Source organism: Rhineura floridana, chromosome 18, assembly GCF_030035675.1.
Source record: "Rhineura floridana isolate rRhiFlo1 chromosome 18, rRhiFlo1.hap2, whole genome shotgun sequence".
NCBI classification, from domain to species: Eukaryota; Metazoa; Chordata; class Lepidosauria; order Squamata; family Rhineuridae; genus Rhineura; species Rhineura floridana.
Window position 1 is genome coordinate 21,659,503 of NC_084497.1, and position 15,608 is coordinate 21,675,110.

At 45.6% G+C, this 15,608-nt stretch overlaps 3 protein-coding genes across 11 annotated transcripts in view; 2 read left to right on the forward strand and 1 right to left on the reverse strand.

Annotated features, from left to right (window-relative positions):
- The window catches only part of LOC133372516 (solute carrier family 2, facilitated glucose transporter member 5-like), an 87,907-nt gene that overhangs the window by 36,491 nt on the left and 35,808 nt on the right, over nucleotides 1-15,608 (forward strand). For 7 of the 8 annotated variants that reach the window (XM_061601256.1, XM_061601255.1, XM_061601260.1 and 4 more), the window contains 2 exons: nucleotides 303-3,353; nucleotides 11,914-12,123. In XM_061601256.1, the coding sequence (XP_061457240.1) occupies nucleotides 303-539 (237 nt within the window). In that variant the 3' untranslated portion in view covers nucleotides 540-3,353; nucleotides 11,914-12,123. The remainder of the gene's footprint in view (nucleotides 1-302; nucleotides 3,354-11,913; nucleotides 12,124-15,608) is intronic. The other variant, XM_061601257.1, reaches the window with a different exon arrangement.
- The window catches only part of CA6 (carbonic anhydrase 6), a 29,380-nt gene continuing 20,150 nt past the window's right edge, over nucleotides 6,379-15,608 (reverse strand). The window contains exons 6-10 of the mRNA XM_061601263.1: nucleotides 15,437-15,503; nucleotides 13,948-14,105; nucleotides 12,848-12,971; nucleotides 9,170-9,268; nucleotides 6,379-8,791 (exon numbers count right to left, since the gene is read on the reverse strand). Of these exons, the coding sequence (XP_061457247.1) occupies nucleotides 8,178-8,791; nucleotides 9,170-9,268; nucleotides 12,848-12,971; nucleotides 13,948-14,105; nucleotides 15,437-15,503 (1,062 nt within the window). The 3' untranslated portion in view covers nucleotides 6,379-8,177. The remainder of the gene's footprint in view (nucleotides 8,792-9,169; nucleotides 9,269-12,847; nucleotides 12,972-13,947; nucleotides 14,106-15,436; nucleotides 15,504-15,608) is intronic.
- ENO1 (enolase 1) overlaps nucleotides 12,040-15,608 on the forward strand; it is a 66,876-nt gene continuing 63,307 nt past the window's right edge. Inside the window, exon 1 of one of the 2 annotated variants that reach the window (XM_061601266.1) lies at nucleotides 12,040-12,123. The gene's annotated coding sequence lies outside the window, so the exon portion shown is untranslated. The remainder of the gene's footprint in view (nucleotides 12,124-15,608) is intronic. The other variant, XM_061601265.1, reaches the window with a different exon arrangement.

A 15,608-nucleotide genomic window follows, 5' to 3' on the forward strand; every position in this document is an offset into this window, starting at 1 on the left:
GGTATTATCAGAGTTGAAGGAGAAATTCCAGCCAGGCCAAATCATTCAGAGAGAGTGCAAAGCAAGGACAGTGAGGGGTGTGGCCTGAAGAGAGAGGGTGTGCAGCTGGGGAGGGTCCTGAGGGCCAGATAGAGAAGCCTGGAGGGCCGCATTTGGGGCCTTGGCCTGAGGTTTCCCACCAGTGAATCCCAGGAAAGTTTGCCTTTCCTTGCATATTAGAAAATTGCCCTAAATTAAGCCAAACATATTTGGAACCCTCCACTAACTCGTCTCCTCTTGTTTTGCTTTTTCTGCCTCTATAGCAAGGTATGGGGCCCTATTCCTTCCTGATTTTCTGCGGCATCTGTTTGGCCACCGTCATTTATATCTTCATCATAGTTCCCGAAACCAAGAATAAAACCTTCATGGAAATCAACCAGATCATGGCAAAGAGAAACGGCACGGAGGAGGATGTTGACAAGGAGGAGCTCAAAGATTTTCCTGTGGCCTCGGCACCGTACAGCAAGAAAGCTGAGGTGGAGAGGAACAGCGCCCTTTAAGGCAGCTTCAGTCTCTCGCCCAGGAGTGGCTGAAGGCCACTTACCCTTTGGTGTGGGACCAGGAGATCTTCAGGGGACGTGACATTCTTCGAATTCCCCCTCCCTCAGCCCATATTATCATGGGTTAGGTGTAAATAAATCCATGGAGCTGTTTTTTTTTTTTTAAAAGCACCCCCCCAAAAAAAAGATATTTCCTTTAGCACCAAAGACTTTTCAAGCTCTGGATGCCTCACCTTTTTTTTTTTTAAGATCCTCATCTATTCAAGACACTTTTCTGAAGAACAAGGACGCAAAGCTTATTGCTAGCTTTGAAAACGTTTGCTTTCCAAATACGATAACTGAGGCAGGTGTTGGCAAAGTGATCCATCGGCAGATGTGTGCTTAGGTAACTCTGTCCTGTGACATTGCATTTTAGGCACCAGACTGCTTGAAGCATGTCTTACCTGAGTTTTTCTGTATGGCTGGACCCTCTTTGTAATGTTCAATCCCCCATTTGTCAGTGTAGGAGAAAGCATTTCCTTATCGTTAAGCCATGCTGCTTACACTGGGCATAGGGTAAAGTGGAAATGGAAGGTTCTTCTGCTTCCACATCCTACAGATGGAAGAATTAATCAGCCCAACTCTGACAAATCAGTGGGAAAATTTAGTGCCTCACCTGGCAATACCCCAAGATAACTTGACACTGCGGAGCATTAAGGTAACCTCATTTTTTAGATACCTGGCAAAAGGCAAGAGGGATTCCCTGTGTCAAAATTCAGTCCCTTGTAGAAGATCCTTGAGATGTGAAGGATAGACTAGTGAGGATACCAAGCATATTCTGCACAGAAAGAATAGAATCCTAGTGTTGCGTCGTATAGCATTTGACCAGCTAGAATGGGAGCAGCTAGTATTTTAACTATTTCCCTTGTTATATGGAAATCAGGGCCTTAATATTGGGGCTGCGGTTGAGGCTCCGGCCCCTTAGCACAGCAGTGGGGAACCTCCAGACTGTGGGCCTAATTAGCCTCCCCATTTGACCCACATGGCCATTTTGGCCAAGCCGCACCCACCTGCTCTGCACTTGATGTCCTGTATGAGGGTTGTGTCCAGCGCTAGGCCTATTGAAGTTAATAGACATGACTGCCTTAGGTTCATTAATTTCAGTGGGTCGTCTCTGAGCAACCCTGAGGTTTTAGATGACATGATGCCAGGTATGAGACAGGGAAAGGCCTGACGCGGCTGAAAGGGGCTAAGCAAACCCTTAAAATCAGCCCTAGTGCAACACACATATGAGGTCTGTGCAGCACAAATTCAATTTTGTCATATCTCTCCTGGTGCCAAGGATGCCTCTGGTTTCCCTAATTTTAGCTCTTTTAAGAGGGCGTGTGACAGTGTCGCCGTTCCATTGCAGAAAGCCCTGCAAATGGAATGCAGTGAAACTCCACTTGCCTGATGTGCCTATCCTGGCATTTGTAGCCTTTAAGAAAAGCCCCACTCCAACTAGATGGGGCTGCTAACCAGTCTTAAATGACACGATGAACCCAGAATAATTTTGTATTTCTCACTGGAGTGTGTTTCTGTTTGCGGGGTGGGGTGTCAACGATGTTTTGGCAAGTATCTCTGCTAGAAAAGTCTGTTACAGCGCAGGTGTTAACCTCCGCTCTCTCCTTTTGTGTTGGTATCACTTGTGGAATATAACTCTTATAACTGAAGCGTTGCTTTTAATCGTTATAATTTTAATTAAAAAAAACAGTAGTGGTGCTCTAATTTTCAGATGTCAGCCTAACTTAACAGGCAAAGAATTCTAGAAGACAGCCTCCCACACATCCCCATGAGCTTTCTATCTGAGCAGCCTGAAAGCTTCAGCTTTTGATATCTGCTTCTCCCGAAAGTCACCTTTTCCTACCCCTTCAAAATATGGTAGAAACATCATCTCATTTAAAATGGGATTTAACTACCGTTCTGGACTTAACAGCATGCTTAAGAAGTGGTGAATGGGAGGATTCGTTTCTCCTTATGCTTGTGGAGGAAGTGATGCTTTTAAAGCACATTTGCATTTGGCATTAAAAGGGAGGGTGGGAGGAAGCAGATTTTTAAGATGAAGGGGCGTACAGTGACCATGTTCTGTTTTTAAATCTGAGAGCTGCAGTTCGCTGCTAAATGCTTGACAATGGATTGTCTCAGCCCAGGCGCGTGGGCCAAACCATAGGAGGCTGATCCCATTAGGGCGTATGGGTAACTGCCCCACCAGCCTCAGTCTAGCGTAAGCCACACCCCACCTGTCTGCTTCCTTGCTTAACAACTAGTCCAGGGAGGGCTCTGGCTGTCGGCTTCCTCGGCCTCAGTTTCGCCCTTGCAGAACTCCGCAGGGAGGAGCAGGGTGGGAACAAAACTAGAGCGAGCGGCCTATCAGTGGCTGTGGCTCCACCTACTGTTGGGCTCCCAGTGGTGTGCTGGAGCCGGCTCGTACCGGCTTGCAGCCGGCTGTTAAAAGGGAGGATCCTGCCTGTTGGATCCCTCAGAGAGGGAGAGAGTGATTGGGCGGTCTCTGGGATCCGCCCCCTCAGCCACAGGGCGGCGTGGCAGACCCGCTGCGAGGGGCGACGTCAGCAGCCGTTCGCTGTTGCTGTCATTAGCGCCGCGTCGCATCCGGGCCTCTCCCGCCCCCTATTTCCCCTCGTGTCAGGGGTCGGCCTGTCGCCTTGGAAGCAGGAGGAGTTGGGGCGGTGGTTGCCATTGCCGGAGGGGCTCCGACGAGGCAGCTCTGAAAGGGTGGACGCAGACGAGGTGACCATCCGCGAGCAGAACTTCCCCAGCCAAGTGCGGGACTACACAGTGAGTAGCCGCCTGCGACGGCGGGCCCTTTCAGGGCTGGCACCGCCTCTTCTTACTCTCTCTCGGCCTTGCAAGCGGCGCCAAGTTTTACACCTTGCCTTTTTAAAAAAAACTTCCCTTGTCGTAAGTTTTGCTTGTTTTGTGTACCTGCTCTTTGCAGTCACAGCTGAGGCTGCAATCCAATACATATTTACCTGAGAGTAAGTCCCATTGAACCCAATGGAGCTTACTTCTGAGTAGATGTTTATTGGATTGCAGCCTTAGTGACGAAACCCAATCTTTTAAGCACTGTGTTGTTGTGAAGGCAAAAAAAAATAAAGGTAATAAAATCATTAACCAGGTTGCACTTCTCCAGTGTTAGTGACTGGAAGTGTGTGGTCAGAGTCTCGCTCTCCAAGGAGTACTGACCTAAGATGTTTCTGTACCTGAGCCAGAGAATCTAATTCTCTTTCTCCTGCTTCCAGGCAGAAGAGATTTAACAATAAATACCAGTTTACTACCTTTGTAATAGTATCACTCCATTGGACCAGATTGTCTCTAGAGGGGGATTCTGCATTCTGCTTAGCCCAGGTATATGGTATAAGATATATGATTGTATGGTCTAAAGCTTTATATATACTGGGTTAATATTTATTAGTTGCTGATCATCACAGTGGGATCCTTTTGAGAAGGGAAGTTTGGAAATAACATGAAAAAATGAACAAACATATCTGACTCTACTGGGCAAAGGTAATGTAGGTCAAATGTATTCATAGGACACTTTTGCAGTGACCTTTCATTTCTGCAAATAAAATACTGGTTGGCTGACATTTGGCTTACTAAGATCTTTTTTGCTTGGAAAAGCTTACTCTTGGCTGTACAGGGTAGGGGAAGAGCACTTGCTGGCGTGCTGGGTCCTAGAAGTTGCTGAGTTTATAATGTCACCACTTGATTATGCTGGCTTCTTTTGCCACAACTAGGTTATAGGCTTATAAATTGTTGCTGTTATGTTATGTGCCTCCAAGTCGACTACGACTTATGGCGACCCTATGAATCAGGGACCACCAAGAGCATCTGTCATGAACCACCCTGTTCAGATCTTGTACGTTCAGGTCTGTGGCTTCCTTTATGGAATCAATCCATCTCTTGTTTGGCCTTCCTCTTTTTCTACTTCCTTCTGTTTTTCCAAGCATTATTGTCTTGTCTAGTGAATCATGTCTTCTCATTATGTGTCCAAAGTATGATAACCTCAGTTTCATCATTTTAGCTTTGTGAGGGGATTAGGAGTTTCCTAACAACTCTCAGCACCCTTCACAAACTACAGTTCCCAGCATACTTTGGGAGAAGTCATGTTTAAAGTGGAACAATAGTGGAATAAATGTACAGTGTGAATGCAGCCCTGGACTAGTTCTCAGTACTTGACATGTGTTTGTTTGGACTGTGCTGTATCTGCAACTCTGCCCATATTATGACTGGCACCCATAACGCTTTCTCCAAAATTCCAAATGTGCCCACTGGCTCAAAAAAGTGTATGGGTACCGCCATGAACAGCTTGGGTGAGGCCTGCATGGAGATGAAGCGGGAATATGACCAGTGCTTCAACTGCTGGTTCACCGAGAAGTTCCTGAAGGGAGAGGGTGGCGACAGCAGTGGAGGTGACCCCTGCGCCCAGCTCTTCAAGTGCTACCAACTCTGCATCCAGAAAGCTATTAAGGAGAAAGACATGCCCATTGAAGGGCTGGAATTCATGGGCCGCAGCAGAGGAAAATCTTCCTGACCATGATGACAACAGAAAAATTATTTTGAACGTTAAAGAGAAGCCAAATTCTAAATCTTGTTGCTGTTGAACAAGGACTCTGCCATCTGTGCAGATGGTGTAATTCAAGGACTGTTCTCCACAGCAGCATCTGCCCCCTGCATCAATTGGGATGCTCAACAGGTCTCAAGGATCAAGGTTGTCTCCCTACATCGATCTGAGTTGCAGTGCGATCAAGTTCTGATTTTCTCAGAATTTAAATCAGAATTTAAGTTCCTGCCCTAGTGAGTTTAGGACTGAACCCTAAATCTCTATTTTTGTTGTTATTGTCTTTGCCTCCCCACACCTTCCCCTTTTTAAAAATATTGTTTTAGTTGTCTTATAACTAGACACACAGGTTTAATCACAGTATATGGCTCATCTCGGGATGCTTCCAGACATTCCGTTTACTGAGCATTCACTCTGATTTGTTTAGGGAGGTAAATGTTATGCTACGCTTTCAAGTGTGCTTTTCCATCACTTTCTTCATTGCAAAAAATCTGATCTTCTGGGAAAGTGGTTTGTTGCACAAGACCTCCAAATTGACTTTAATTGTGCAACCCAGATTTGCTGGTATGTGATTGAAATCCCCCTTGAAAATGTCAATAGTCTGGAAGTCATGTGTGGTATGTGTTTTTTCCTCCTCTAAAACAACAAAACAGTATTTGTCTATGAATGGGGGGGGAGTTTGTGTAAAAAGACAATATTGAAAAGGAGTGGATTTGTGTGTGGTATTTTGTTGGTTGATTCTTTCTTTCTCCTGGAAGGGGAATATATTTTGTATATAGGATCATTGTCTATTTTTGTAAATGAAGCAAAAAATAATAATTAAAAAATCATTTTATAAAGCCAATGCAAGCATTTGTTTCTCCCAAGCAGCTATGCTCTGTACCTTTATTCAGATGCAGCTCACTCATTTTGTTTTTTTCAAATAACAATTTAAAAGGGATGTGGGGCCTATGGAGAGAGCCCATATTAGTTCATGATGTGTGTGTGGAGCCAACTCGGTACAGTCTAGTGGTTTGGGGTAGCCTCAGATTTGGCATCCAGCATTTATATGATTTACATATTTAATATTTTTACTCTGCTTTTCCTCTGGGGAATGCAAGGAGGCATCCTTCATTCTCCCCCTGTTTGTTTTAACCTCACAACAACATCAGCCCTGTGAGGTTGGCTAGGCTGCGAGAGAGTGGGGATTGTCCAGCAAAGTATGTTCTGGTGTTGGGAAAACTCAGGAAGGACAAGCCAGGCTTAACTGGTGCAGACTTTATTATTGTTACAGCATAGCTGTGCCACCTCTGTGAGCCACAGTGCAAGGAAGACAAACAAACCCCCAAATCACATTTATTTGCCATGAATGTTTTCAGGCTCTGAGCATCCTCTGAGGGATTTAATCCCCTGTCCATCTTCCCAGTTAGGGTTGATCAAGTTTAAGGCCTAAGGGTCTGCTTCTCCTATTTTAAGAAAACTGAGCTAAGTATTCGACACACCCAGATGATTTAGCCAATAAATGCTTGAAAGTGGGCAAACGTCCTTGATTTAAACTCAGAGGTGGGTTGTCAGGATCACGCTTGCAGGGTGATCTTCCAAACACGTGTTTCAGGAGGAAACTGTGTACGCGCGTGCAATGAGACAGTCACATCTACACCATACATTTGAAGCACATGGCTTCCCTCAAATAATCCTGGTAAGTGTAGTTTACCCCTCAAAGAGCTACAAGTCCCAGTACCCTTAGCAAACTACAGTTCCCAGGTTTCTTGGTGGGAAGCCATGTGCATTACCTTACTAGTTCCATCTTTCAGAAGCTTGCACAAACAGTGGCACCAACACAAACACACACACACACGTATACCAAAATTGTAAGTGTGTGGTTGTGGTGTGAACAAATACCCATGCACAGATATGAAATCCCATATTGTTAGGTTAGTGCTGGGACTTAAGAATACAGGGCAGGTATGACCCTGGGATTGCATTAGATTCTTTGGCCATGCAAACTGCTTGCGAGGTAAGCAAAGATACAGTCACATCTGCACCATACATTTCAAGCAGTATTATACCACTTTAAACAGTCATGGCTTCCCCCAAAGAATCCTGGGAAGTGTCGCTTGTCAAAGGTACTGAGAGTTGTTAGGAACCCCACTCCTCAGACTTGAGATGCAGGGTAAACTGCACAGAGCTACAGTTCCCAGCACCCTTTAACAAACTACACTTCCCAGGATACTTTGGAGGGAAGCCATGACTGTTAAAGTGGTATATAAGAGTGCTTTAAATGGATGGTGTGGATGTGACCTGTACAATGAAAAAAAAAAGGGATCGGGGAGGGGCGTGTTAGTACGAATGTCCTTTCCACCCACTCACCACATTAGCCATGCAAAGCTAACCAGGCCAGTTAATCTAAAGCAGGCGTGGATAATGTTTTGGTCTTCCAGGTGTTGCTGAACTACAACTCCCATCAGCCCTAGCAAAGCATGGCCAATGGCCAGGGATGATGGGAGTTGTAGCTCAGCAACATTTGGAGGGCCAAAGGTTCTCCATCTTCGCTCTGACAATTTGTCCTCTTCCATTCTCCTGTCACCACCTTGATAAGCACAACTTTGTGCAATGTAAACAGGTGAATTTACATCTCTATTTCCCAGGGGCTACAGGGAAATCATGCCAGGCAGCAGGGAATCTCTGGAATGCATCCATTTTTTTTAAAAAAAGTGACCTTATGAATGCACCCATGAATGGCCAAAATGGAGTAAAACCATGTGTATTTTTCTTCTCTCGCCTATTTGCAGTTTGTATTTCATTCCATGCCAAAAACATGGCAGAATGACAGGGCATTTCCCTTTACCTTGTGAGATTTTCCCATAATGACAATACTCAACCCCCCCTTCCTGCAAGCGCCCATTCATTAGATGACAAAAAGAAGCTTATAGGGTACAAGGAGAAGCAGTCTGTCATCTGCATAGCTTGAGCGGGAAGGAATTGATACTATATATGCATCCCAACCAGTCAGGGTTTTTTTCTCGACCCTGACCCAAACGCTGCTGTTTCATCAGCCAGCATCAGCTGCAGCTAGTGTCTGCATCCACAATCACTCCCCCCCATAAGGTCATGGGAGTTTCCCCCCAGGCTACGATATCCCCTTTCTGACTGCTGTGCTTACAAAGAGTGAGCTTGTGGATGTCATTGTGGTCAAGGAGGCGACTCCAAAGATTGATGTGGCTCATCCAGCCGGCAAACGCATTGGCAAAGATGTCCATCACTGGGTTCTTGTATTTTCCGAGGAGGATCTTTCCGCTACTCTGGATCTCGTACCCTTTCTGAATGTTCCTGGCTGTGCCCATGGCTCCGTTGACCCACAAATTGACGGTGCCTGAGTTGGAGGCCCACGTGACGCAGTGGTGGACCCACTCCTCAGACTTGCGGTGCAGGTTGAACTGCACAAATTTCCCGCCAATCCACACGCCCACCCCCATGCCGACGGTGACCACCAGCTCGTTGTCCCTGTCTGGGGTGGAATAGAAGAAAACCGTTTGTCTCCCTTCATTCAGGTTCTGGACCCAGAAGCAAAGGGTGAAGGTCTGGAGCACCATTGCCTGCAGGGGGCGGACCTCAGCATAGCTGGCAGTGTTGTCGCGGGAGAAGTAAAGCGCCTGGACATGGGCCAGGCTGTGACCTGGAACAACCAATCAGAACCTGTCATGCATGGGCTGCACTTGAACTGACACTTCAGACTACTAATCAGAACTTCTTGTGCTTGAACTGACACTTGGGACAACTAATCAGAACTGTCCACACTGTAAACTAGTCATAGGAACATAGGAAGCTGCCTTATTTATTTATTTATTACATTTATACCCCACCTTTCTTTTCATGATAGACACCCAAGGCAGCTTACATATGGTTCCCAGGCGGTCTCCCATCCAGGCACTGACCAGACCTGACCCTGCTTAGCTTCAGCAGGGTGCTGGCCTCATGTGCCTTCAGACCATAGCCTTGCTTGCAAAGCATGGCATAAAAATCAGGGGTTGGGGGAAAGAAGTATTATGCCTACCAGGTTTCCCCATGATATCCAGAACTTGTTTCTTCATCTCCTGGAGGTGAGTCTGTATTTCGCCAAGTTTGTAAGAGAGGGTCAACGGGTAACACCTTTCTGGAGCAATGCAAGGATAACAAAAATTAGCCTTAATTCTCTTCCCATTCTTATTTTTCTACCACCACTTCATGGAATAATAGAGTTGGAAGGGGCCTATAAGGCCATCGAGTCCAACTTCCTGCTCAATACAGGAATCCAAATTAAAGCATCCCCAACAGGTGGCTGTCCAGGTGCCTCTTGAATGCCTCTACTGTTGGAGAGCCCACCACCTCCCAAGGTCATTAGTTTCATTGTCATACCGCTCTAACAGTTAGGACGTTTTTCCAGATGTTCAGTTGAAATCTGACTTCCTGCAACGAGTCCATTGCTCTGTGTCTTGAACTCTGGGATGATCAAGAAGAGATCCCGGCTCTCCTCTGTTTGACAACCTTTCAAGACCTTGAAGAGTGCTATCGTATCTCCCCTCAGCCTTCTCTTCTCAAGGCTAAACATGCCCAGTTTTCAGTCTCTCCTCACAGGGCTTTGTTTCCAGTCCCCTGATCATCCTCACTGCTTTCCTCTGAACCTGTTCCAGTTTGTCTGCATCCTTCTTAAAGTGTGGTGTCCAGAACTGGATGCAGTACTCAAGATGGGGCCTAATCAATGCTGAATAGAGGGGAACTAGTACATCAGTGCGTTGCACAGTAACAATAAGCACAAGAACATTAAAAGAGCCTGGCTGCTGAATCAGGCCAGTGGCCCATTTAGTCCAGCATCCTGTTCTCACAGTAGCCAACCAGATGCCTGTTACGGGAAGTCTGGAAGCAGGCCTGAGCGCAACCGCAACTCTCCCCTCCTGTGGTTTCCAGCTACTGGAATTCAGAAGTATACTGTCTCTGACCATGCAAAGCAAGTCCCCATCCCGGCAAGGAGCTAACAATCCAAATGTCAAACTGTGGATAACAGTGAAAGCCAAGGGAAGTACAGATCAGAGTGAGAAACGGTGGTTCTTTCCTACTAAGCCCTTTGTTTTGTACTGCTGAGGCATTGTGTAGTGTGGCATAGTGGTTAGAGTGTTGAACTAGGACCTGAGAGTCCAGGGTTCAAAACCCCACTCAGCCATGAAGCTCTGTTGAGTGGCCTTAGGGTAAATCATTGTAGCCTGTTTCATAGGGTTGTTCTCTCTCTCTGAAAAAGAAAGAAAACTTTCTTTCAGACAGCAATTGTTTTGTAATGGGGGCACTCTGCACATACCCAGAGGCACCCTTAACATGTTAAAAGACACGCATAGCCAACAGGCTCTAATGTTCAGATTAAACTCTCGCTTCCTCTATTCCTGGATCAGACAGCCCCTGGAAAGATCAAAAGGGGGGTGATGGTGGTGGATGGCATTGCTACACTCTTCATCTGTTGCCTTCGCTATATACAGCGTGTGGGTGCTATTTCATGGATACATAGAATAGCTTGAATGCCCTGGCTCAGTTTCAATAACAGCCCTCTTGCCATGACCACAAATCATGTTTCTTTTTGACATTCCCCCCCTTCCAGTTTTCCAGCACCTCTTGTTACCGTCTGGGGACCAAAATATCCTCTGATGGAAAGCAGCTTTGAGCTATTTCTGCAGAGGTCACAATTGCTGCTAGAAAACCATAGCCAAGTATACACTACACTAGGGCCACGTTGTTTTACATAGACTACTTTTAAAAACATGCTAGAATTTCTGTGGCCCCCCAATATGCTTTCACTTTACAAAGCAAGAAAATGCAGATTCAGGATCTGTCAGCAACTGAGATTGGGGATCTCTCAACAACTGAGGCATTGCCAATCTGGGTGTTCAAAGGATCTTAGGGCTGTAAACTGAGCTGGACTCAGCACAGTGACACAACTGCAAAAAAAAGATGAATGCAATTATTATTATTATTTTTCTGATGCACTAACAGAACCAGAGTTCCCAAGTCATAGCAAGGACAGTTCCACTTGATTCTGCACTAGTCAGACCCCATCTGAAGTCCAGTTCTGAGCACTGGGCTGTTCCGGGGAGAGGAGAACAGAATATCCCAGAAGAGAACACAGCTGAGCCCTGAGCGTTTTACTGCAGGTCTCGCTTGTATACCTCTGAATACCAGATGCTTCCCAGAGGCAATCTAGCTGGCCATGACTATCATGATGGGACCCTAACAGGCTGAATTTGCCACTACACTGAATTTGCCAGTGCTGGGCAGATCTATTCCTGTTCTTTCCAATCTTAAGTTCAGTTCTGCACATTTCCAGATCAGTTTACATTCAATTTTTTTTTAAGTTCCCATGAAAATCCATCCTAATATACTGTGATGGGCTGCCAGGGCTCACTGGTCCTATGCTGCCCCCTGGCCCCTTAAGCAGGCCTTGGTCCACACCAGCAGGCAGCACCCAGGCAATTACTCCTGAGGAGTCCTCAGCTGGACACTGCCTGGAGAGGAGACTCCCACCTGTGGGAGAAGAAGAGTAGAGGCACCCTTCCTCAGCTGCCTGATGGCTGAGAAGGCGCTCAGCTGTTGTGTCTTAGGCAGAAGGAAGTGAGAGGAGTCAGGGAAGATATAAAAAGCCTCAGAGAGAGGGAGCTTTGTGGTGACTCAGGGAGGATGTTGGGGGAAACGATGGTCATTGTGGCCCTTCTTGGCTTGGGTGTGGCCAGAGGGGGGATACCAGCAGCCCAGGCTTACCTAGCTCCCCTTGCATTTTAGGGAGGCCTAGGAACCCTTGATTTAACTTTGCCAAGGACGCTGAGGTAAAAGACTCCTGTCTGCGTTGGGGAAGAACATCTCCTGGAAACTGTGAAGCACCTCTGAGAAGCAGAGGTCTGCTAAAGGACGTGGAGCTGGGAGGAGCCCGGGCCTTCCCCAGGGAATGTGAGGAAACGTTCCTGCAGCAAAACCAGGTCTACAACGAAACAGGTGGGAGTTGGTGCCTTTTTTTTGACCTCTTTACCAGATATGGAGCAAGGCCCCTATGACGGGCCCTTTCCCCAGGGGTATGAGACGTGTGCAAATGTTTGTCTGTAGTTTGGCCTCTCACGTACATTTTTGCAAAGCAATTTATCTAATACGATGCATTTTTAAACGTTCAATTTGCTAATATATGCATTTTACACATACTTGTTCACCCTTGTATATGCCTTTCTGTACGCATGACATGACTGAAGAGTTGCGCTGCAAAATCCAGAGATGTGTGAATTTTGAAGGGTGGCTGTGTATTGTTTGGGAAAGGGCAAATTAGGCAAGTCACCTTTAAATGCAAACGGAACTGAATTTCTCTCCGATCCCTAGTGATGACAACCATCTTGGATAGCTTTAAAAGGGGTTTAGTCTCATTCATAGAGGATAAGGTTCTAGCAGTGGCTACTACTAGCCATGATGGCTATGTTCTGCCTCCGCTGTAAGAGGCAATATACCTCTGAATGCCTCTGCGTTGCTAATGGAGAGAGTTGCTGCTACACCCAGGTCCTGCTTGTGGGTTTCCCATTGAGGCATCTGGTTGGCCACTGTGAGAACAGGATGCTGGACTAGATGGGCCTCCTTTGGCCTGATTCAGCAGCCAGGCTCTTCTTAGGTTCTTAGAGCCACTGTTTGCCCATTCCTTTTGTACGTCTCCCCACTGGCCTAAGTTACTGATTCATACCTTCATTAATCTTGGCTTGGAATGATGCTTCAACCACCCTGCCATTGAGGGGCTGGGCACGCCGGTAATCATTCCTCAGGGTATTGTTTTCCCAGTCCAGAATGGCATTCTCCAGCAGCATAATCTACAAAGCAAGAAAATTGACCCTTTCAAGAGTAACAGGAATTATATACTTGGAACTGGTTCTTTCACGAGTGCAAAACCAAGCCTGGGAAATATATTCCCTGACCAATTCATAGACACTGAAGAATAAATGAAGATACAAAATGAAAATCCTATGTCTCTAATATAGGGGAAAATGTAACATCATATACAGTGTCTGCTTTTTAGGGTTGTGAAGACACATAAGATGGATTAGTTAGTATAGTACATTATATTGGCCAAAGGCCATAGATTTACTCTTTCATGTCTGTGTTACAGAAATAACTGATGTTCATTTGTATCTTGGCCTTTTTTTTAATTCTTCCATAACTTTTACAAGTGCCACATAATGTTCCTTCCACATTTGTAAGCAACTGATCTTTTAGTGTGGCAGCTCCTATGCGCTGGGAACTCCTTGGCCGTTGACATTGGGCAGGGCACCTTCACTGTATTCATTTTGATATCTGCTAAAAACTATTTCTGTTTAGGTCTGTCTACCCAGACATGTGAAGCTGATGTGTCTTTTAATCCATAATGTTTGTTCAGAATGTGTAAACAGTTGATTTTATTTATTTTGCTTTTTTGGTAAACTTTTCTATAAACTTGTTTTTATTGACATGGTTTTAGGTACATTCCATGGTCTTTGTAAACCCCTTAGAGGATTTATTTACAGTTAAGCAGTACACACATTTTCTTAAGCACAAAAGCTTATGCTGCTTGGTGCCAAAAATAGCTTTTTGTGCAATTTACATTTCTAAACACCAGTTTAAACTCCTGTATTTGCCCCATACACTTAAGCCCATTTAAAACACACGACTTCCCCAAAAGAATCCTAGGAACTGTAGTTTGTTAAGGAAGCTAGGAACTGTAGCTCTGTGAGGGGTAAACTGCAATTTACTCTTGTGAAGCAGTTCACAAAGTCAATAAACCTAAAAGAAGACCGATAAATGCTTTCTTACCTGTGCGTGAGATAGTTTGATGGGCGAATCAAATACTGTCCAGAGCACATTCTCTGTGCACGGAGGTGTGGTCAAGGAACCCTGGTATCTGTAGAAATTTGCAAGGTTTTCCGGCAACATGGACAGGAGATCAAGAGTGTTGAGTGTAGTTGACTGCCCTAAATACACACACACACACACACACACACACACACACACAATATTTATACACAAACCAAAACATAATGTTTTTATGCAGTGATAAGTGCTGATCAAATGCCTTGCCTTGTTGTCATACTTCAAGTGGACCTTGCAAGGCAGGATTTAAAGCTGCGGGAAAGGTCACACCCACACTATATGTTTAAAGCACTTATCGTTAAATGATCTTAAGAAGGGAGAGTGGAATGTCTTGAAGTTGCCCATCAGCAGTTTAACATCTGGACTGCAGGCTGAACAGGCACACTGGTCACCTGGATCAGGCCTAAGGCCTATCATCTAGTCCAGCAGCCTGTTCTCACGGTGGCCCACCAGATGCCTGTAGGAAGCCTGTAAGCAGGGCCTTAGCGCAAGACTTCTCTCTCCTCTTGCAGTTTCCGGTAAGTAGTGTTCAGAAGCATTTACTGCCTCCAACAGGGGAGGTGGAAGGTATCTATCAGGGTTGGTAGCCTTTCCGTCCATGAATTTGTCTCATCTTCTCTGAAAGCCATCCAAATTGGTGGCCATCACTGCCTCTTGTGGGGGCAAATTTCATAGTTTAAGCATTCAGTGTGTGAAGAAGTCATAAGAACATAAGAACAGCCAGCTGGATCAGTCCAGTGGCCCATCTAGTCCAGCATCCTGTTCTCACAGTGGACAACCAGGTGCCTGGGGGAAGCCTGCAAGCAGGACCCGAGTGCAAGAACACTCTCCCCTCCTGAGGCTTCCGGCAACTGGTTTTCAGAAGCATGCTGCCTCTGACTAGGGTGACAGAGCACAGCCATCATGGCTAGTAGCCATTGATAGCCCTGTTCTCCATGAATTTGTCTAATCTTCTTTTAAAGCCATCCAAGCTGGTGGCCATCACTGCGTCTTGTGGGAGCAAATTCCATAGTTTAACTATCCGCTGAGTAAAGAAGTACTTCCTTTTGTCTGTCCTGAATCTTCCAACATTCAGTTTCTTTGAATGTCCACGAGCTCTAGTATTATGAGAGAGGGAGAAGAACTTTTCTCTGTCCACTTTCTCCATGCCATGCATAATTTTATACACTTCTATCATGTCTCCTCTGACCCGCCTTTTCTCTAAACTAAAAAGTCCTTTCTTTTCTCTGTCCTGAATCTCCCACCACTCAGCTTCAGTGAGTTCTAGTATGATGAGAGAGGGAGAAACATTTTTCTCTGTCCTCTTTTGCAGTTCCGTGCATGTGGAAATATTCCAATTAAAACTGGTGTAATGAAAAAGTAAAATAAATCGCTCCTCTTGCCTAACCAAGGAATACTGTGTCAAGATTTAAGGGAGGCCCATCAAACGTACCTGCAAACCTGATTTTGGCCAAGTTGGTGATGAAATCGCTGTAGTAGGTGTTTTCTAATTTGTCTTCCTGTAAAGAAAGCAGCATTTTAACAGGAAAATGACGCGAGGCAAATATGTTATGTTTTGGTTTATTTCTAGGCCGCCTTTAGGCCAAAACGGCCCCCAAGGTGGC